This window comes from Beta vulgaris, chromosome 3 (genome assembly GCF_026745355.1).
Source record: "Beta vulgaris subsp. vulgaris cultivar EL10 chromosome 3, EL10.2, whole genome shotgun sequence".
In the NCBI taxonomy this organism is placed as follows: domain Eukaryota; kingdom Viridiplantae; phylum Streptophyta; class Magnoliopsida; order Caryophyllales; family Amaranthaceae; genus Beta; species Beta vulgaris.
In genome coordinates, this window is record NC_079204.1 from 17,287,975 (window position 1) to 17,312,267 (window position 24,293).

The 24,293-nt window shown below is 35.7% G+C and overlaps 2 protein-coding genes across 2 annotated transcripts; one reads left to right on the forward strand and one right to left on the reverse strand.

The window, feature by feature from the left end:
- Positions 1-1,531: 1,531 nt before the first annotated feature.
- LOC104889032 (high mobility group B protein 10) lies at positions 1,532-10,521 on the forward strand. The gene is made up of 6 exons (XM_010674167.3): positions 1,532-1,789; positions 4,366-4,444; positions 6,415-6,577; positions 6,668-6,766; positions 8,667-8,968; positions 10,134-10,521. Exons 1-6 carry the CDS (start codon positions 1,623-1,625, stop codon positions 10,206-10,208), a joined length of 885 nt encoding a protein of 294 aa, XP_010672469.2. The 5' UTR covers positions 1,532-1,622; the 3' UTR covers positions 10,209-10,521.
- Positions 10,522-11,662: 1,141 nt separating this feature from the next.
- Positions 11,663-16,988, reverse strand: LOC104889033 (transcription elongation factor TFIIS). Its single transcript, XM_010674168.4, has 3 exons — positions 16,795-16,988; positions 16,109-16,328; positions 11,663-12,984 (listed from the first exon to the last, which is right to left on the reverse strand). Exons 2-3 carry the CDS (start codon positions 16,268-16,270, stop codon positions 12,019-12,021), a joined length of 1,128 nt encoding a protein of 375 aa, XP_010672470.2. The 5' UTR covers positions 16,271-16,328; positions 16,795-16,988; the 3' UTR covers positions 11,663-12,018.
- Positions 16,989-24,293: the final 7,305 nt, after the last annotated feature.

Genomic DNA, 24,293 nt, shown 5'->3' on the forward strand with positions numbered 1-24,293 from the left:
GTAGGAATACATCATTCTTCATTGATTAGACAAAATAGGAGTATGTAACCTCCATTACATTAGGCAAAATAGGAGTATGTAACCTCCATTACAAAATCCCTAGTACTTACTAACCCCCTAGTACAAAACATTCCCCATAACCATACCAACTGCCCCACTAAACAACCCAACTACTTAATGAAAACCAACACAACAACAAACAAAACCCATGAAATAAACAACCCAACAAGAGCAAATTTTTCCCCCTTTGCACTCTTATCAGCTTCTCCTGAAGACCTAGCCAACTCAGTCCTCATTACAGCAAGCTCTTCACACAACTTCTCTTTCTTCAGCTTTAATTTGTTTAATTTCTCCTCCACAGTCTTATACAAGAGCTCCAGTTCAGCAATTGAAGTATACTGCTCCAACAGTGTTGACTGAAGGTCACTACACTTGGGGCAGTCAGAGTCTTTGCATTCCCATCTAAAAATTTGCAGTCCTCAGCCTAATAACAAAACAAAAAAAATATCAGTATCTCAATTGCATTACCAAAGCCCTAATTTCGAATTTTACGAACCCTAATTTCAAAGGATTCATGTAAGCCTTAATTTCCTATCTTCTTTCGATCTCTCTTATCTTGGGAAGAGACTGACAGAGTTACCTTACGTTTCCATCCCTGAATGTCGTCGGGTACTATTCACTTCCCCGCCATTCTTGTAACCGTCACCTGTAATCCGCGCAGGTGTGTCCGCACCCCCCTGAGCAGTCCGGGTCGAGGTACCATGCCTTCTCCTTGACAGATGGAGATAGCTTCGAATGATGAGTTTGGGTATTTCAGTAGCATTAACAAAGCCCCAATAACAAAGAGGGAAGGTTCAAATTAAGCAATTTTAACACTAATTCACACTTACAGGCCACAACGCACACCCATAAAACTTCCTCCCTTGATTTGGTCCTCCGCTTTTGACAGTCCTCAGCTTTGAAGGAATGTTATGGTTACATAACACATCCAATTGCGCACCTCCTGAATGTCTTGAATTCGAAGAACCTCCAGAGTGTTGATGATGAGCAGCCATGGTTGAGCAGGGGTGAAGGGGAAATGAAGAAGGAGGGAAAATGAAGGAAAATTGAGCAGGGGTGAAGGGGAAATGAAAAAGGGAAGGGGAAATCACGTGTTTTCATTAATTTGAAAGCACGTGCCTCATTAAACCTGCTACAGCAGGTAAGTGACCTGCTAGGTCTTATAGGGGAAACTAAATATAAAACATGGGACCTACATGGAATAATCAAAAGGTGGGACTTATTAAAGTAAATGGGTAATAGTTGAGCCCTTTCTGGGCAAATAATCCTAAATAATAATCAAAAGGTCGGATTATTTTAAGCGAACGGCCCAAAGGTTGGATTATTAGAATCAATTTTTCTATTTTTTTATTAATAAAGAATTGAAGATATTAAAAATTAAATATTTAATTTGTAGATGGTGTAAAAAAGAAACAAACATTAAGTTGTGGGATGGAGGGAGTGGTTAGTAATATACTTCTATGCCACAATTTGACTGTTGAAGGCGAGTGAAGAAGCTGGGGGGAATACAAGAGAAATGTTCATTTGAAGAATTGGAGCAATCCAACCAAAAATCAAGAAAGATGGAAATGGAGCAGCATCAAAGTGGGGAGAACGATGAGAAAACAGTAGGGGGAAAGTTCTACCCAGAAGTGGCGGACGAAGCAGAATACCAACAACTTGTGCAAAATCCGGAGCTTTTCATGCAAAAGCTCAAAGATTTCCACTCTTCCTTCAACACCCACTTCATGTTTGTTCTCTCTCCTCCCTTTTCGCTTCTCTTTAATCTTTATATATTTGTTTTGTACTTTTCTTACTCGATTTCATGTTTTTGGAATTTATTTCTTGACCTTATATTTTTTGTTCTTGATTTTGCACATTTTTGCCATCTTAAGAGCATGTTTGGTTGAATAGTTTTGGGTTCCAGAAAAGGAATCAATTACCTATTATATCTCTTCTTCTTTTGTTCAACCCCATCTCAATCCATTACCACGTACTTGGTGCTTGTTTGGTTCAAGCCATGGAATAGAAATGAAGTCAAACAGAGGAGGGAAATATATAAACTTGTTACTTTGGTTAGTTGTTTAGTTCAAGCCATGGAATAAAAAGGGAATAGAGTCAAAACAGAGGGGATGATGAAAGTTAATCTAGAAAATTCTAGATAGGTCATGTAATGTAAAGAAAAATCTTATATGCATGTCTTAGATTTGTTTAGAAAAATCTTGTAAAATATCTATGTAAAAAAAAATCTAAGTTTAGAATATTTGAGTGTGTGTTAGAAATATCAAGGTCTAGAAAAATCTAGAAACTAAGGTACAACAACTATAAATATGTTGTATGTGTATGAGTTAAGAATGAGCTCAAATGAGGGAGAGCCAAACAAGTGAGCTCTACACAAGACATTAGGAAAGGTAGAAACAAAGGGTTCTACCAAGGTAAATGAGAGACATGAGCTCTCACAAACTAGTACAATTATTATCAATGAAAATTCAATTTTGTTATATTATTGAGGTCCATCAAAACTTCCGTGTGCGCCACAAATTCTATCATGGTATCAGAGCCGGAACGTGATAACGCCAACATCCGAGTAGCAAGAAGAAGATAGAAGATGCAAATTATCAAGTTGAAGGTTGAAGCAAGATAAAAGAAGGTGAGGTAAGCGTCAAATTTAAAATATGTGGAAGAATTTAAATTAAAGGTGAAGATAAAAAAAATTGTGAAGATGCATTAAGGATAAAAGCTTGAGGAGAAATTAACAATGAAAAGGTATGTGGAGGAAACATTAAAAAGAATTGAGAAATTGTTTAGTTAGTGACATGAGCACTAACAAAAAAAAAAAAATGATGGGGGAGGTTGATGACATGAACATCAACAAATGAAATTAACATTGGAAGAAAAGGAAAGAATGAAAAAAATGGGAGGATATTGGTGACAAGAGCACCAATAGTTGAAAAAAAAACAAAATGAAAAGAAAAAGAAGAAAAAGAAAAAGAAGTTCAAGAGAAAGATTTTGGAATTTGCTAATGACATGAGCATTAGCAGAGATGATTGGTGACATGAGCATCAATAATATGTGAAGAAGAAAAATGAAAAAGTTTAGATTAGGGGGAGTGAGTTGGTAACATGGGTACCAACACAAAACAATAAAGATGAAGAAAATGTGATGAAGCTAAGAAATAAAGGTAGGATGGTTAGTAACAAGAGTACCAACACAAAGACAAAAAGAAAAATCAAGATCGGAGATTGTTGATGACAAGGGCATCAACGGAAGAATAATTTGAAGTACAAGAATTTTCAAGATTAAGGGGGAGTGATGAAAGTTAATCTAGAAAATTCTAGATAGGTCATGTAATGTAAAGAAAAATCTTATATGCATGTCTTAGATTTGTTTAGAAAAATCTTGTAAAATATCTATGTAAAAAAAAATCTAAGTTTAGAATATTTGAGTGTGTGTTAGAAATATCAAGGTCAATATGTGGTATGTGTATGAGTTAAGAATGAGCTCAAATGAGCCAAACAAGTGAGCTCTACACAAGACATTAGGAAAGGTAGAAACAAAGGGTTCTACCAAGGTAAATGAGAGACATGAGCTCTCACAAACTAGTACAATTATTATCAATGAAAATGCAATTTTGTTATATTATTGAGGTCCATCAAAACTTCCGTGTGCGCCACAAATTCTATCAGGGGATGGTAATAAAACTTGTTACTTTATTGGGTGTTGGGTGTTTGGTTTTACAACCCAGAAATGGATTTTGTTACTCGAGGGGGAAGTGAATATAACAAACTAAGGGAGTAACTAGGGGAGTCCATTAATACCAAGTAATATAAATGAATCCAGGAGGTGTTGAACCAAAGAATAAGAAAGCGAGTATGTGTTTGATTATGTCTCTTAGAGCTCAAAATTTTGTTGAATCAAACGTGCTCTAAGAATGTATTGGTTCTTTGCTAATCCCTCAATGGATTTTCTGACTTTCTCTATTGTTTTGTAAAGAATTCATCACTATACAACTTGTGTATTTTGTAATAATGGTGGGAAGGAAAATGGAATGGAGAGAAACAAAAGAAAGAGAAGTAGGAATTGAAAGGGTTCTATTTGTTTGGTTATCAAATGCCAGTCTGATTTCACTGACTTGGAAGGAAAGGAAAGTAAGAATTTATACAAAAGTGCAGTACATTCCATTCCTAACAAATGTTGTGTAGTTACTTATTTCCTTTTTGTTGCATTCAGTGTCCCCTTATCAAGCAAGTTCAGGGTATTTGTATTTGAATGATTAATTAGTAAGTTGATGGTGTTTTCAGCCCTCATTTCTGATTAATCTTCAGATCCCCTTTTGTTGGAGGAGCAACCCTAGATTTGCATCGCTTATTTGTGGAGGTCACTTCTCGTGGTGGTCTTAACCAAGTAAGTAACTTTTTCGATTTTGTATTCACTTCCTTAGCATAAAATTTTAGCACATGGACGAATTGCAATACTTTATATAAATGTGAAGAAATTTGTTCTTTGTTTCGAATCAATCTTTATCATACAGGTGTCCTCTTTATTGAATGAGGGGAGGCCAAGAGAGAGTGACTGTGGAGCAAGAGTTGAACCCTTTGTACTGTGGACTTTTAGCATATTTACATGTCTATACTTCACAAAGTGGGATATAAGACATTTATTTCTCATGCCTAATACTTAAGCGGGGGAAGAGAGGGGGGGGGGGGGGTAATTTGCTTCATGTCAGCAAAATGGTTCTCTTTTTGGACTTGATCGTTTTGCTTTTATACATGACTTGATCTTTGTATGCTCTTCTATAAGTTAATTCTCCTCCTGCAATATCGGTTGAGCTTACCTGATGTTTGAATTTGGTGTCTCTGTAGTTACCATAAAGATAAACGTGTATGGTTGACCTGATGCTATCATAGAGTCCACTTCCTAGTTTAAAGGAACTAGGTTTGCTGGTTACTTGCATGTTATTCAGTATTTACAAAGCAAAAAGGTACTGTAGCAGTATATTGGGGTGCCTTGAAATTGTACATTTATTGTTGCTTCAGGCACATGCCTTTGGCATTGCATGTGAAACATTCTGCTAGCTCAGCTGATGCTATTTAAACTAGGTTGTAGGGACTTTAATCCTCAAAAAAGAACAAACACTGCTTCCACGCTGAGCTAACTTGTTTTCCTTCGATGCTTGTTTGCCTTCTTTCTTTCTTTGCAGCTTTGAGATCACCAAAACATTTAACTATGATTAGTCACAAAGTTTTCTTAATAGAAATCTTCGAAGGTAAAATTGTTCTTTATGCAACCATGCAGCACTTTGTTTCCAAAGTTTGTTTTCGCTGGCTAAGTTTTCCTCCATTCTCTATCAGTATTCAGTAGCCTATATATATTGCCATAGCATTATTTGTATCGATAACAAAGTAGAAAATTAGAGCTAGATCTTTTAAGAGAGTTGTTTGTGTTCAAAGTGTAGGTCTTATTATCAGCTTTTCTGTATGATTTGGGTTTCGCTTTGTGTCCAGATATAGTGTTAATAATTCTTTCCTTTTATACTCATATGTAATTGGCTTGTTCTCTTCCTCTTCTTGGGCAAGATTTCTTCATCAGTCTAATGGAAACAAATTCTACTAGTTTTTTAAGTTTGTTTAACGCAGTGTGCATCTGGACGACTGAAATCTTGCCCATTTTAATTCAATGGTCCAAAATGGAGTCATTGACATCAAACATAACCTCTTCCTTCCTGTTCAGGATTTATGTGGATCTTTCGATATATATTCCATCCAATTCTTGTAAAATTTTGGATTAGTTACTTGTTACTTTCTTCAAGAGAATAGAGATTAGCTTATACATAACCTTCTTGGGGCTTGGCCTACGAATTCTTTCTCTGGTATATATGTCCTTGATCTTGTTGAATTTGAAAACAAACCAACGCGTGGTAGCAGGACACACTGGATATTTCCACTCGCTTGGTTGGTGATTTTCGTTTCTAATTGTAGACTATCTATTGGAGTTAAATAAATCCTGGTTTACTGCGTTGAACGATAATGCTAAAACTCTGGCAATTATTTAATTAGTCTTTATATTAAACGGCTGTGCATACTCTTTATCAGGCTGGTTAAATAGATAGATTTCTTCTGTTCCTTACACGACAGTGGAGGGGAATTTTGATGGGGATGGGGAGTGAGTGAAGGGAAGTGTGTTTTATGGACGAATTCCCTGTGAAATCTTCTGCCGTAGAAGTTAGTTGGGGTTGGTAACAGCTGGAGTTAAATCTTTTGTTCTTTTTTCACATCTGATCTGTGCAACCTTAAGGTCCTTAAGTTGACTTTTTTAGTCGTTTACCCATATTATGCTCTTGCTGAAATGTGTAATATTTTTTCTATTTCTCTTAGGTTATTACAGATCGGAAATGGGAAGAAGTGGTTTCTGCCTTTCAATTTGGGATAACTAGTTTCAAAAGATCATTTGTCCTGCGAAAGTACTATTTGTCGTTGCTTTTTCACTTTGAACAAGCATATTTCTTAAGGAAAAAAGCACCAGCAGTTGCTATGACTGGTACTATAGCTTCATCATTATTCACTTTGACTGCAATATACTTTTTCCAGATGAGTCCCTGACCACCCCTCATTTAATCATGCTGCTTAGATGCTGCCAGAAGAATTACTGTTATTGAATCAAGTATGGAATCTAGTCAATCTACCTCAAACTCCAATGATGTATCAACCACCACAAGCCATATGCAAGGTATGTGGAACTGAGAGGTCTTCTTATATGCTGGTGTTTGTAGACATTGCATACTACTATTCTTGTGGTTTGAGGATAAGGAAAAGTGAGTCCTTATATAGGTGGCTGCATTATTCAATGGGATACTTCTACAAATCACTCTTCATTGATGATGTACTTTGAGTTCTGTGCTTAGGATGAAGCTGCAACCATCCTTCACAGCGTCACATATATATCACTAATTGAGATATGTCATGTGCTTACAAGAAAATATGGGGGTGTTTTTTTTCTTTCTATAGTTTCTGTTTCAGATGAATCAAATTCTTATGATGATTTATGGTAGCTGACTCCAAATCATTTCGGGGCTAAGGCTTTGTTGTTATTGTTCTAGTTGTGTTTGTTTGCCAGTTGCCACCCTCTATGTTGTTTCTATGCTTAATGTGCATATATATTTTCAGTATACTATTTTGTAAATCCCTACAAGCCATAACAACTACTGCTACTGCAGGTAAGTAAAGTGGAACTTACTGGGGTTTGGTTATTGAACAGATGATTGGCCCATCACCAGAATCCTTTGCGCTGCATTTTCTTAACTCACTTGTTCCATGACATTGTCACAATATTGTCGATTTTATAAAAGAATTACTTGGTGCATAATGTTTTAAGTGGCTCAACCAACTAAGCTCTTGATGAAGGGATGAGAATCAAAATAAATCTATACTGGAGTACATATTAATATTGGCTGGGTGAGAAGGGAGTTTGAAATATGAAGTGAGAAAATCTTTACTTAACATTTAACTACATACCAAATCAATAATTTCTAAGCAAGAGTGTTATAAACTGAAAATCCGGAAAATAGGTTCTGAGAATAAATTAAGTAGAAATGAAGGGCTAAAAAAGGAGAAGGTGAAGCTTTGATTGAAAAACTGAAGAATTCAGAAATTGCAAATATAATATGAAGCTTTCAGAGGCTTGAAGTTGATTCTCTCCCAGAGACCAGAGTACAAAGTGAACTAAGGTAGTGTTTGGAAACTTGTATTTCATTTCAAATAATGGAATTGAAATCTGGAATTTAAAGTTTTTATTTCAATTCCTAATCACTGTTTTGTAAAGAGGGTTTGATATGATAGAGAAATAGAGGTTTAATGGAGGAAAGAGAAAAAGTGTGGGTTTACTAAAGGAGAGAGAAATAAATATTAGAAAGTGTGGGTTTACTTATGGAGTTGGGATATGTATGAGGAGAGAATTTCAAATGACAAGGTAATAGCTTGAATTTTAAATTCTACTAATATAGGCTTTTGATAAGAATTTGGACAAATTCCATAATTTCAAATCCCATGCTATCCAAACAATAGATTTCATCCAAATCCAGGATTTGAAATGAAATCTTGCTATCCAAACATAGCATAAAATAAATTGCTGATAATTTTCTTCATGCTTTTATTTCTCTCTACACCTCTATTCATAGACAAACTCATTCTCATTGGCCTCTCTCCTCTAACTAACTCTCTGTCTTTCTCCTCAAGCTAATCCTAATAGACTTTTAATGTAATACCTATTGTACCTCTACCTTTGGACAGTTCATTTAATTATCATCTGTATTTTTGTAAGAACTTCCAGTTCTCATCACCATCAAGGAAAATTTAATGAGAATAAGGAGATCCTGATAATTAACTTGTCTTAAACTTCATTTCCAAGTGCTTACTTCTGCATTAGCCACACAACAATTTAGCTTACGAGAAGCAAGATGATTGAGTGTGATGACCTATTGCTATATCTGATAGCAACACATGGCTGGTTGAGACTTGAGAGAGTTTAAAAATGAGCTATATACAACACATTGATTACATGCTTGTCTTTTTTTTTTTTTGTTTGAGAGTTTAATGCACCGAGAAAACGCCGTAATTTTTATTTCATGCAGCAAGTCGACAAATACAGCTCGGTGCATCTTTGATTGGAGTTATTCATGAAAAGATGGATTATGGGTATGTTGTGTCCGTGAATGTGGGTTCTGATACACTGAAAGGCATCCTGTATCACTTTCCTGATAAGCCACAACCACCTTGGAACCCAAATTATTCTATACCCCGGCGAAGGAAGCGGAAAAAATCCCAGCTTTCACTAGTGGAATATGCAACTTTAAAGCCTCCATCTCAAGGACAAGGAAAATCCATTAGCGACATTGGACATATGTGGAATCAATCATCTGAACCTGAGAAGCAGGTAAAAAGAATGATAACATTCGGCTTCTTGCTTCTTTGATAGAGCAATGCATGGGATGATCCCTTCCTCTTTGTTGACAATTTTGTTATGTTAGCTGGTATGTGTTGAATGATGTCTGACAACTGGTCGATGCAATGGTAATTTAGAGTCGTACATGTAAGAACACCTGGCTTGTACAGTTGTATTGCAATGTCCCTGTGATGGTGTCCCATTTTGGGAAGGATAGCTTGTAATCAGTATGAAGTGTTCCTGTGACTAGAAATCCAGAATGAATCAGTTTTGAGTAAATGTATCTTCTGAAGTAGAATGAGTAAACATGAATTTAACTAATTCAACTTTCGAAAATTACGAAAGGGAATATTTCATTTTTCCCCTTCCCAAAATAATAAAAGAAAATAAAAGGTTCCTTGAGAGGAGCAACTCAAAGAACTGTCTACAAACTGTAAGCCACCTCAAACAATAGGGAAAAAAGGTGCTTGCATGAAATCTGATTATTCTCCTTTGTTGTTAGTCGGGTTCTGCATGAAATCAGTTTAAACACTATAGCTTGTTGGAGACATGCACATGCTTGATTTAAATTTGATTGTGTCTTGAACTAATATGCATATTTGGCAATCAAATTTCCTGTGGCAGAAAGATCTGGTTTTATCAGTTCATTTAACATTGCTCGTTTGGTAGATGGTAATAATTGGTGGTAATGGTGATGAATAGGTAAATCTGTGAAGAAAGTCACATTTAAATGTCGATGGTAATGCTTTTGTTCTTAATTTCCATTACCATCTATCACCACTTTAGAGTTGATATTGAGTGGTAATGGAAATTTGTGAAGAAAAACACGTCCAAATTGTTACCAGTACCAAAGTATACTGGCTACCAAAAGAGTCACTAGTGAACATATGGAACTGATGTCATGCATTTGGTGGGTTGGATGTCATGCATTTCTGAGTTGAATGTTATGCACAGTATCTTTTTTGTCAGGAATGGTACGGAAACTGATGCAAAGCTTATAATTGATCTAAAAACTGCAGTATTTCCAAAAAAAGAAAAAAGAAATTATTTGATGTAGACTTTCACCATGAAAGTAGTAACTCTAGAGTTAGTTCTTCAATTCTCTATCTTGGCTGGCTGTCTAAGATGCGCCCAACTTTGCATTTATTGTTTGCAGTTCAACCAAGACAAAGGAGTAACGGCTAAGGAGTCTGACCATACTGAAGTTGTCAACTCGGAAATTAATTCATGATCATTTTCTTGATTAGCTGGTGCTATGTCAGCACAGAACTGTTTGTAAATCTTATGATTCAGAAAATTCACCTGGCAATAGCATGCTAGTTTTAGCAATTGCCTGTTTCTTGAAGTACTTTATACATGAATCAGAGCTGGTGGTCGAAGGAGCTGGTGGTCGCTTCTCGTGCGATGACCTCAATGAGTCTTCAGGAGTATAGGATGTTTTAGCTTAATGCATCTTCTACTGAAGTACAGCATTGTATAAAAATCAGTGATTTAGGAGTGCAAAAAGTATACTTCTTGTGAAAAGTTCTGATATTTGATCTTAACACGCTCACTATACTCATACACGTTCACCATGTTTGGCTTTGCTGTAACATAGCTTCTGCACCTCATAAGTCTCATGCAGAATATTGCCAAGGATTACAAAGATTCGGCAAGCTGCTGAAATTTTAGGCAAAGTATGCAGTTCGATTCGAACTATTAAGAGGATCTCTCATCCTACACATCTAATCCGTATTTCAATAACTTTGACATGGAACTCTTTTGAGGCACTCAGGATGAGGATTGCAGTATTGCGCACTATGCGCTAAGAGAGTAAGGTGAAGTTCACTTCAAGTTCAAGATTATAGCATAAATGGAAACTGTGGAAGGAAGCACATAGAAATGATTTTCTTTTAGAAACAAACAAAAACAAGGGGATCAAGCTCTTCTCCGGCCTTAGCTTCCCTTCTTTTGTAGCTTTTATTTCCCTCCTCAATGACCTCCTTTTTCTTTCAAGTTTGTTCATAGTTAAACCCTGGTTCACCTTCTTCAAAATAACAAAAAACTGTTTTAACATGTAAACGGAAAAAAAAGGCATGTTCTTTCAAAATCCATGGAAGGAAGAGTGAATGAGTGAGATTACGAAAATGTTCACTAAGAACTTAACATATGCTCAACTTCAAATTATCAAGTTCATTCAAATTGTGCGCAATGTTCATCTCATATATACTTCTGTGCATTTATTTAATTTTTGAAGCTTATTCACGTGTTGATAAACCTTTTTTTTAATCTACTCTACTTAAAATCAGTAAATCCATCCATATTTTGCAAGCTGAAATTGAAACAAATTAAGCTAAGATTTATATGAATTGGGTTTGGTTCATTGATTTTTGAGAAGGATGAGCTTAACTATGTGTTTGAGTTTGAAATTCCAGAATATTTTCAGTTCCAAAAGACTTCATAAGTAATAAATCATAACCATGATTGCCAAGTAAACCAGTTCTAACATTATGTTAATAAGGTATACTTGTAATCATGCACCCTAGTTTGGAAACAAACTGTTCCTTAAAGAGCCGAAATATTGAGGTGCTCAACTCCTCAAACGAAAAGTGCACATAATGCTAAATGTGATATCAGAAAGACAGAAACTGTACAAAGTTGCAATACACTCCTATATCACAAAAAAAAAAAAATCTGCCGTAAACATTAAGAAAACAATCTAAAGTTCAACTAAAAGGTAATTAATTGTTCACACAATTACAGCTCTAATAGAGCCGATCTAATTGAAATGTCTCTCAAGAAAATGAAGTGACAACACTAATAAAATACTACAAATACCTCTAAGCTGATCAGAGACAATGGCTAACATACTGGTAAAAAACGAAGAATATGTCAATTCCATTTCTCAAATTCCAGAGATGGCGGAACTGTAAACAGGCTACTACACAAACACCACAAAATGCTTGTACAAGAAAAGGCAACAAAGAGATATCAACCAGAAGGTCGATTTCCCCTCATGCCAAGCAGCTCGTCAATGCCAGCCTTTTCCCATGGAATTCAGATCAGCAGAACTTCCAATGATTGTTGCAGTTCACACAAGTGACAAATGTTGTCATGGGTTCATCAGCACTTCGAGTTTGCAGCTGGTAATATGTGCATTTCCGCTGACCACATCGACCACATCTAAATTGGTCGGTTGTGGCCTTTGGCGGGCCACCACGCTGACAGTCAAAGAGAGCCTTCTGCTCAATTTGCTTGTTCTCTAATCGTCTTTGCTCACTAGCCATTTCTTCGGCTGTCAAGTTGCAGATTCTTTCAGGCTTGATATCCCCTAAAAGAACTTTCCTACGAAAATCCAGATTGTTTGGATCCTTGAGGTTAAATACAATGCTTCGATATTTAAACTTGTGAGCACCATTAGAACGACCCCACTTTTCAAACATAACAGACTCTACTGAAACAGCCACTCTAATTGGATCACAAGCAGCAACGTGATCTTCCATGTCTTCGTCTGCCTCACTAGAAACTTTGGATAAAGCATCTGAAAGAAGCTCTCGCATCTTATCACGTGTAGGATCACCACACTGGATCATGGAATTCAACTTTGGTGGAGCATTAGCAGCTGGTTTCTTAGCACTGGAGCCCAGCTTCTCTTGTTTTACTGTTCTCTCAACCTTAACAGGATCTGCTGAACTGCCACTCTCAATCTTCACTGCATTACCATTTTCGAACTTCCTCTCCACGGGACCTCTTTCAGTCTTAGCAAGCTTTTGCGGTCTAGGTGAAAGGTGGTCAATTTTCACATTTTCTCCGCATGAGTTCTTTTCAACCTTGACAGCAATTGCTTTTTTACTGCTGTCAGCATTCACAGCCTCGCCTTTAAAAGAATTATTACCAACAGAAGTACCATTTTTCTTCTGTGACGTCTCCTCAATAATTATATTTTTCCATATCTCAATCAGTTCCACAGCAACACTCTGCACCTTCTTTCTAGGATGTTTTGTAAGATGCCTTAGACGCTTTCCGACCTGTAGGTTAAGTGTGTATTGACTCAGTAAGTCTAAGTCATATCAACAATTCCACTATACTCCTAAAACAAATTAACAATACTAAATATTAAGTATAATCTAACAAAGAATTGAGTTACTGTGCAGCTCATAGAGAAGCTAATCTATACAAAGCAGTATTTCTCAAGAAGCAGATCCTCAAGGTGAAAAGATTTGGAGGCCAATCCTTTATTGATTAGCCCCATCATTTTCTCTCGTCTACCAACGACTGTCGGTTCAACAAACACCTTCCACAATGATGTCCATCCACATCCATCTCAATCGACCCAATGACATGTTTGCAACAAAAAGTGTGCAATTTCAAGCTCCAAAAATACCACGGATGATTTGACAAGTCCATTGCTTAAGGCATGGATGAAAGGCACTAGATTACTCTAGTTAACAGGATATAGCTTATGATATGCAAACAGTCTGTACTCTGTAGTTAATCTATGTTGGCAACTGGTGACATTTTTCAGCCCAGTTTCTAAGTACGTACAGAGGTTCACCATCAGCTTATGTAGATCCAATGGTAGGTAATTCACATGTCGCCAATGAAAAACAGGTTTCATCAGCTTTCAGCAGGCATAAAAGCGAAAATGCATCTTCTTTGCCCCTCTCTCCCATCCTCTTCATCCACAGCAGCTGTTCACATGCAAAAATGGCTACAGGGCATTAGTCCAGAGCTAATTAGGTCTTTCCAGGCTTCATTAATGGGAGAATGGAGAAGATGACCAAGCCTCGACGACAACATTTTCAAAGAAATCAAGTGGCAGAGAACTAGACATTTATCCAATGCTATGAAAGAAACTACACAGCTGCGGAAAGATTCTATGTGGGGCATAGAAAAAATATTGTGGAAGCTTTTCCACATTGCCTAGAATGATGTTCTGCAGCCTAAGAGCTCTGGAGACATTTTCTGTAGGAGAAGATAGAAAGTCCCAGAAGCTCTTCCGCATTACCCATGATTATTTTTTCTGGCCTGAAAAGTTGGCTAGTCCAGGAGCCTAGGGTTCTCCATCAGAAACTTAAGCTGTGTGCGATGCTTGTTCTGAAGCTCAGGAGCACATAAGCTACCCCTTTTCTTTTGACCACTTGCGAGTTGCGACGCGATTCAACTGGCACCGGGAAGGGCCCTAATTCCCCTGTTCCATCTAAAAAATTGGCCAAACAGACATCTTAAGTGCAAGGTTTGAGTTTGCCAATAGACTAACCTTACTGTCATAATATTTGCCAAGAAATGGACAATCAGGTCGGCCAGAATTTGTCTGACCAATCAGATGCAAGTAGACATTCCAAAATACATTGGAATTCAGTGATAACAGGCTTTCCCCTTATTTGAAAAGATCTACCTTTCGAGGCTACAGTATAAGGTTTTTGACAATGTATAGGCACCTCCTGTCTCTCTCTCTCTCTCTCTTCATTTGCATTATTATATGGATTATGGACTGCCAGTGATAGATCCTGGTATAAAAATCTTAATTATTGTTGGTAACATGCTAAATGAAAACTTCCAAACACAAGTAAATTCTTAAGAGCAATTTTATTGGGGGTGAAATCATTTTTCTTGACTGACTTGAAAGAGCTAAGCTTTCCAAGAGATAATTTCTCCTTTTAAGTCCTACATGAGAAAGACTTTTGACCATAAGTGACCCTCCAAGACAAAAGTTTTCTTAATCTCCACAGAAGCTAGCTTTGTATTTTTTTACACACATACACACACAGACAGACATATATTATTAAAAAGAGGAAAGCCATCAACCAAAAAATGAAAGCTCTCAAGCTATCTTTACTTAATTAGACCATAAATCTAGAAAACACAAGTGATTCCCATAGTCTCCTTTTCTTCCACATAAACTACTAGGTGGTTGTTTGGTATAGATGGAAATTTAATTCCCATTGGAAGTCCCATTTCCTAGGAAATTATTTCTCTTTTGTAATTCCTAGGATATTGACAAATGTATTTGGTTGACATCAAGGAATTTGTAATCCTCATAAGTTGATGTGGTAACTTTGAATGACCAAGGGGAGACTAGGTAAATAAATTCCCATGTTTTGTGGGAATTTCAATTTCCCAAGAATTTTCATTGCCTTCATTTTCCATATTTCCTGTCAACCAAACAACTATACAATTTAGAAAATCATGCGAATTTCTATTGCCTACATAATTTCCTGTATACCGAGCACCCACTAGATTGGTAAAAGAGCCAGTTTCAGTACTTCACTCATCCTTCTACATCCTTATTTCCTAAGCCACTATCATGTCATTGACTTTATTGGAAATCAGACAAAACCTTCTCTTTCCATGTTGCAACCTCACAACTCGATATCATTCTCCAATAGAGCTTCCTTATCGTCAACAAACTCAGAAAGCTCGCACACCTCAAAAGCCTGTATACAAGGCTCTTCACAAAGATGTTTTAGACATGGAAATTCATGTGGTAACAAGAACAACGCTCGTATCAGAACTCAGAAGAAGGCTAAAAATTAGACAATATTAATCTTTTCTCAAACCGTAACTCACTAATAGATCCAAAACCTCATACTAAGAGAAACTCAAAAAAGTGTCGTTGGAGGCTTGAAGCTTTTCTCAAGGATGACAATATAGTATCCTCTTTACTAACCAGCAGTGGAAATTACATGTAAGCCATTAGTGCAAAGACTTATCGAACTCCCACATATTTTTAATAGGGATAAGATTATTCTCTGGCAACAATTCCTTGTCCTCCTCAATTGAAGAAGCAGACTCCATATCAAGAGCAGTAACATTCCTTTAAGAAGGAAAATCTTTCAGCCTATACTTGCATAGTCGCATCAGAAACCAAGACAGGGTACCCGATTCATTTTTCCCAAAAGGCCAATTAAGACACATTTATCTTCTCTCCTCAAAAAAATTGTCTTATCATGTTCTCTGCCGTAGAAGTTATGTTTCCACTGCCAGCAGCGTACACTACTTCGAAAATCAAGCTATGTCTTAGAAGTTATGACTTGGCTATTCAACTATTCACGCGAGGAAAAAAATACTTAACAGGATAATTGCCACTGAATTTAAAAATGTAGCTACTTGGAAATTGGGAACAAGCAACAGAAAAGAAGTAGACAAAACCTGGGTGGAAACAAGAATCTGATAATTGACAGGGAAGTCCTTGAGCTCTTTCAAAGCTTCAAGGCAGCGACTTTCCTCCTCGACAGAGCCGCTATCTTCTGCTGCGGCCGCGTCTGCCGCCTTCTTGGCGGCCTCAAACAACTCTACCAACTCGGTCTCCATTTCTCTATATCACCACAGTTTTTCTTCTTAGTTAATGTTGGAATCTGAATAGCAACAACTACAAAATAAAAAGCAAGTAAAGATATAAGCATTGACATAAAAGACAATCATCAAAACAATATCAATTTTCACATTCCAATTGAACAATTTCTAAGCCTAACCAAAAGATAATCAGATATATAAATGTCCTTCATGATCAAAATAAAAATCAATACAAGAAAATGAAGTATTCAACCAATGTGAAAACCCTAATTTGGGAATTGCTTCAATGGCGTCAATATAGACAAAATAATAACCCTAAAGAGAATAATATAATTCGATGATGATCAAAATTAATCCATAATCAATGAGCCCTCAAAATCAACCCAGAAACCATGTAATAATAATCATTCACAAGTCAAATTACGAATTAGACGAATTTGTCGAATTTGTCGAATTCAAAAAAAAAAAATTGAAAATTGGTTCAAACACATTGGAGAGTTAATTTGACAGAAGAAAAACACACAAAAAAAAAAAAAAAAAACCTTGGAAGAGTGCAGAAAGTGGAGAGAGAGAGAGAGAGACTGGGAAGAAGATGAGGGTGTTGTTTGGCGCAGCTGGGTGTAAATTCCGCGCTTCAAACGGAAGACGAAACTAACCAAACTTATAGTACTACTTTTGTTCGGTAACTTCAACTATAATTCTAGGTTTCCCCAAAGACTCTCCCTTCTTCCTCTAATCCCTCTTGTTTTTTTTTTTAATGGTTGTGAATTTATCGAAATTTTCATGAAATAAACCGAAGTGGAATAAATTGAATTGATTTTTTTTTTAATTTCGTCAATTTCGATTAGGATTGATTAAGTTTCATCTCAACCAAGATAAGTTTTAATAAGTTCAAATAAGTTTTACACTTTATACAATGGATTTTAATAAGTTTAGATAGATTTGATTAAGTTCAATTAAGATAAGAGATGCACCCTTAGATGCTCTAATCACAAAAAGAAGTCAGGAGGGAGTTATATTTAGTCCAACATTTACTTTCTCTTTCTTGTTATTAGAACGAGCAATTTATGCACGCGATGCGTGCCTCATTTTTTTGAACATAATCTATAACTTCTTTGGACATAAACAAAGGTAAAATTTGAACATTAGACATGTTTTTGGGCTAGCTATTTTGTTGATTAAGCCTATATCACTTAACCAAACCCATCTTTTATTATTGATTTTATTTATACTTTCTTTAAGATTTTTAAAATTAAAACTAATGAGCGATAAAAGAATGTTACGCAGATTTATTAAGGATTTCTTATATTTTTATCAACAAAGTATTTTGTTTTATTAAATCATTTCACTTTGTTAATTGATTGTATCTTCCTTTTTGATTTACTACTTGATTGTGTATTGATTGATCAAATATTTGATTGATATTATTTTCTTTGTTAATTTTTTTATGCTATATTTGAGTTTGATTTTCTTTCATCTTTTTTTGGTAGAGTAGCTGATTTACTAAGGGGTAATTAAGTAAATTTACTGGGGGACACCCTAGCCCCCCTCCCTTATATAATAGAGATAATGAAGTTGTTACTTAATAGTTCACATATTATTATTACTCTATCTAGTTTCAAAATGAATGAAATAATTTATTATTTACATTACATGCTTCTTTTTGACTTAAATGTTACTTACATGCCAATAACAGATGCACCCTTGGATTTGATTGAGGGTGATTGGTTTAAAAAAAACTAAATAACCGAATAGTTTATAGACCATATATCGTATATTTATGATTGGCTTAACCGACTTTTTTAAAAAACTATTTTTATTAGAAAAATAAAAGTCTAAATAGTCCAGCAGCCCTTACCTTATCCTAAAAAATGGAAACCTAACTTCTTGTAAATTTGAACATGTTGTGTAGTTGAACATGTTATTATATTGTTGTTTAACTTTATGTTGTAATGAACTAGATTTTTTTCTTCGACAAAATAGAGTTAAGAAAAGTTGATAATTAGATTGGATCCAATCTAATGTTTGAAAATTCGGATTGGATTGATTTGAACTCACTTTAATGGATATGGATTTGGATTGTGTTTCTGTCTAGAAATTAAGGTTAATGGTCTGTGCTGAACAAGTCCTTAGGTCTGAGCTGGGCTGGTTATCAGTTCACCGGAAACCTGCAAAACACAGAAAAACTGCCCCGGGGGTTGTTCCGGGATCGCCCCTCCGACGCTCAAGTCAGTTGATGATTGAGGTAGAGAGAGAATCTAGAGTGAGAAGCTCAAGTTAGTTAGGTGAGTCTTCAATACCTTTGCATTGATGGGACAAGAGGTATTATAGTGGTGAGAATTTCCATAAAGTGGTGTGCTGGACATGACAGCTCACTTGGGGATTGGTGATACCTTTTCATTGGATGATTCTGGTGGGACCCACGATCCTTAGGTGGCGGTGCCACGTGGCATGATTTCCTTGGAGGGATTTAATGGGCCCAAACAGATTGAAAAATTAAAATTAAAACTTTATGCGGATTAAATTAGATTAGACTTAAATTCAAACCTACTCATAAACTTTTATTTTTCAGATAAAGGGATTATGTTTAAAAGAATGTATGACAATGCAACTTCCATTATACATTATCTGAAAATTTAAAAAATGAAAGCTAAAAAGTTTATAGAAATTTGAACATGCATTAAACTTGAACACCCAAAGATCGCATGATGAAGTATTAGGTTATTACCTCATATAAGTATATAACCATGTACCTAAAGTCATTATCTCTATAATATACGACAACCCTTCAGGTTTTTGGTGTCTACATATTACTTTAAATACCCTTTTCTTTTTACTGGTTTAAAGTTTAATGTTAATATACTATGATTGTTGTACATTTTTATATAACTTGAATCACGTATTATATGCAATTGTATTTAGTATATTTGTGTATATCTGTTGTACTCCCCCCCCCCTCCCTCTCCAACACCTACACCAACCCTTGATCCATTATTCACTTTAAAATAAATAATATTTGAGTAATTTAGAAGTTTACGCCACGTGACTAACACACTGTCGGAACCAACTACTAACTAATAAAATAATTTGCAGCGAGAGATTCTAACCAAAATATAATAATTCTTTATTACTAGAAAATAAATATTGTCTCAAACTTAAAACAAATAAACATCATAACCTATATCCCCTTCCTAATATGCTCTCATGCACATCCAAAGTTCACCTACAAAACTGCTTACCAAAAAGGTTAACATGGCAAGGCTAAATTGGAAAAAAAGGAAATAACACGTCGGGATAATATCTTTCCAAACACTTTAACTAATACTCCCTTTTTTTTTTATCATTCCCACTTTTCTGTGCGCGCTTCCCAATGCACTTCTTTGAACTTAAATATCTTTCATTATATATTAGTAAAAATTATAACGATTGAATATTAATAATGTACTAATTGAGACGAATCAAACAAGATCCCACATGACTATGTTTTTTCTTATAGATTGAAAATAATTGAGAAGATTCTCTCTAAGTATGAATACTGCCAAGATTCTAAGTGAGAAAGAAAAAAAAACAGAGGGAGTAATTCAAGAATAACCTTTAAAAACAAACTCTATCCACATAACTTAATTGCCAAAAAATGAACTTAGAAGCATGATCAACCCTGCTTGAAATTAATTAATCAAGCGATAAATAATAATAATATGAATTGCAAGTCATGAATAAATCTCTTTTTACCATAAACAACTTTTTGGAACACTCAAAGTTCATAAAAACTAATCCTTGTAATAATAATTTAAATTTCCGAAAAGGATAACAAAACTTCCATATAATATGATTTATAAATTCATTCCTTCTTTTTATTTCCAAGGAAAGTTTTAGGTTAGAGGGTGAAAGGGAGTTTTAGGTTAGAGAGGGTGAGTTTATTGGGCGTGTTAAAAAATTATAAGTGGGTTGTGGGCTGATCTGCATCGGATGGGCCAAGGGGTCTGACGCAAATTAGCCTTTTGCAACGCACTTTAGCTAAGTGCGACGCAGATTGGGGCCTCAATTTTTGTATCCATGACGCAGCGATGTACGTCGGATGGGCCTCAGTGTCCGACGCACCTCCTTGTATCTGAGCTATATGCGTCGCACATCAAGAGGATACGACGCATATAGCTCGTATCTGGTGCTTATGGAATGATGTTTTGCGTCACACTCTTCATAGCATCCGACGCAAATTAAATTTTTGCGTCGTTTTGCTTGTTGTGCGATGCACTTGGGGGGATGCAAATCGCCCTTTTCTACTAGTGAGAATACAATGTTGTAAACATTATTTTAAAGTAAATTTCTAAATCAATTCAACCATTAAATCAATAAAAATCTTTATTACTTCCTCCCTTTTTTTTACATGTTACACTTTTGAAAATTGCGGTTACCTAGGCAAAAATTTAATTGGGGATTAAGTAAAAGGAAGGGTGGGGATTAAAGGAAGTGGAGAACACCAGTGAGCCACCACCGCCAGTGGATAAAACCAATGAGCCACCGCTGCGACACCACCAAATCGACCACCGACACCCTCCCTCTCCCCTTCCCCTGCTGAACGCGCAAACCCTTCCCCTTCTCCTTCCCTTGCAGTCGCGTGACTGGATTTTTCGACGGGTGGGGTTTTCGAGGGGTGGGTGGGGTTTTCGACGGGTGGAGTGGTGATTTCAAGGCTAGGGTGGGGTTTTCGAGGGATGGGTGGGGTTTCCGATCTATAGGATGGGGTTTTCGGTGGGTGGGGTGGTGTTTTGGCGGGTTGGGTGGGGTGTTATGGTGGGGAAGGGAGCAACTGCTGTGTAACATCCCAAAACTTTAGTTTCAAAACTTTATAAAACATTCACTTTTCAATAAAATATCTGACCAAACCTTTAGGGTAGTGTTACCGCCGCATCTATTGTTAAAAATAAATGCAAGGCTAATTATTAAGGATAAAAAATCAACTTACAAACCAAAGTATCAAAATAAACCAAACTAAGTTTTCTAATTTAAACCAAACCAAAACTAAACAATCCCAAATAACAGTACTATAATGCTTATTAAACTAGGTGAAATTAAAACTATAGATTCACTCATTCCTGCAACGTAGTCCCTTTCACCAACCTGCACAATATAAATAGGAAAAAGGCAAAGAAAAGCAAAAACACAAAAATTAGCGAAAGCTAAGTAATTACAACACCATCTCGTAAAATTATAATAATAGTTATATTTTGAAAATAATTTTTATAACATAATACAAACAAGTATAACGTAGTAAATACAAGTATAGCATAATACAGACAAGTATATAATATACTTAACCATTCCAATTATTTCAACTTTGTATGAGTCATACAACAACAAATTTAATTATTAGAGAGGAATTGAACGTTAGTAGGTCGGGACTAATCCCAGTAACCACCTACTTCAACATGGGTCGTTACCCAAATAAATTAAGAGTAATGGCCAATATCGTTTTGATGATTGTCCCTAGTATGCACACCCCTCACTAATCTAATGGGTATCCGCAACGCGCACCAATAGTATTAGGAGGAAGACAATAACAGAATTGTAACAAAATAAAAATTAAGTATTGTTCATTACCTATGGAGGATCCAAATCCACAGGATAATTCCTTCAATAATGTTTCCACTTTACGTGATTAATAGATTTTAAAAGTTATGATACATCAAACATCACATTAACATTAACAAGAACATCTTCAGTACAATAAATATTTTTCACAACTTAATTAACCACTTTATAGAATAATAGTAATCAACTTTATAATTCATAATAACCAATACATCCATCATTAGAGCCTCATAGAGTCACAATATCGACTTATAATATCGTTCGGAACATCATTAACTCACTAGTACCCATTAAAATAGATTACCAACATATAGTATATTTTTCAGCATGATGGTATAAATAGGTACATTATAAATCCAAAAGTAATAACAAAATACTTGCTAGTAGATAGATATGTATTATACGTAGGGATAGTAGTACTGAAATTAGTTAATAATAATAATTTTAGTCATAACAAGTACTAGTATTATTCTTGTCACATAATATACATCTAACATAAACATAGAATCACATAACCACATGTATTACACATAACACATACAATTTCTAACGGGATTATAGTTGTTAATGGACATTGTGAATTACGTGGGGATTTTTGGGTGTTTGGGGTATATATATGTATACATTTAGGATTCTCACTAAAAGATAAGTATTTAAAAAAAAATTAATCCTTTCCCAAACCAACTCAAGTTATAATTTCATAATTTTCTTTTCTCTCTATTTTTATTTTTTGACGAAAAAATATGATTTACTTAAAAATCTAATTTCCAAAATATAATTTTTAAAGGGTAAAATTTTGGTTTAATAAAAACGAGTTTCATAAAAAAAAAATCTGACCTATTGTAATTTTACTTTATTTTTCAGAATTTTATATTTATAAAATCATATTATAACAAAATAAATTTCATAAAATAGTTATAAAAAATTGGGATGGGGTAGCCCTTCCTAATATAGGTTTTGAATGACATGGCTGACACAATACTAACTCCAGGTTTATAAACAATTCCTTGATAGGATATTCTATTTCCCTTTGGCCCCCTAAGAGACACATTTTGAGTATGACACTATATTCTAGCTCTATACTTAGCAAGCCAATCCATCCCCAATATTACATCAAAGTCGAGTAAGTCAAACTAAATATGATCAACAGGCAAATCAGATCCTAATATGGTAATGGGTATGTCTTGGATATGAACTACAAGGAACTATTTCCTGAAGGTATTGTTATGAAAGTTTGACAAAGATTGAGGGTTTTAGACCTAACTTTTCAACAAATGAACTAGCTATGAAAGAATGAGACCCAAAATCAAAAAGCAAGTAAGCAGGGTTAGAGTTTACGAGGAAAGTACCCGTCACAACATTGGCGTTGGTGTCTGCTTCATTCTGGTTCATAACATAGATTCTTCCATTGTTGCCTCGAGCGCCATTTCCATTGCTGTTTTGATTGTTGCTTCCTCCATTTGCTCGATTGTTATTATGCTGAGTATTGTTCCCTCCTTGAGCATTCGAAGCCTGGCCCTAAGAGTTTTTATTGTTATAGGGACGTTTGTTGTTGTTCTGGTTCTGATTAGGCCCATGACCATTCTTATTCCCGCCATTATTCCCATTTTGTCCATTATTTTGACGCTTGGGACACTGATAAGCATAACAGGTTATTGGGTCTTCTTGACAGGTAAATCTTGGGTGGCTTTTGTTACACTTCCTACAAGTAGGGTTCTGGGTACGGGATCCCTGTTGGTTTGATCTTCCCCTGACCTTGGTAGTTGCTAGATTCCCTTGATAATTACCACCACCATTAGTGTGATTATTGCCCCCATTATATTGTACCCCCATATGAGGTTTCTTGTCATTTCCATGGTCATTTTGGTTGTTAGGTGGGTCTTTTCTCTTATTCCTCCCCATAACTTCCTCTTCACGCCTCAAAATCCTCTCAATATTAGAAGCCTTAGCATAAGCCTCCTGAAAAGTTGCAGAAGTTGCTCCCCCAAGTCTGGTCTGAATTCTAAATGCTAACCATCCTCAAACTTTTGAGCCTTGGCTCTCTCATCTGGCACAACATTGGCAAAATCTAGCTAACTCATTGAACTTTTGGGCATATTCTTGCACAAACATAGTACCTCCCTAGTTAAATCTAGTAAACTTATTGTATTTTTGCCTCCTAATATGTTCAAGGAAAAAAAATCTATCCTTAATATCCCAATTAAAGTATTCCTGAGCTCTAATAATAGGTCCTTGACTTTCCCACCAAGTATGCATCCTCCCTCAGATAAAAGGTAGCTTGGTCTACTTTTTGAGCTTCAGTTGTCGTAGTAGCAGTAAATAACTTATCAAAGTCTCTTAGCCAGTTCTCTAAGAGTAAGGGTTTCCTTTCCTACAAAGATTGGAGGTTTAAGGGTTGCTAACTTCTTTGCCTTTGTGGCGAGCTGGGTCCTCTCCACCATTATTCCCT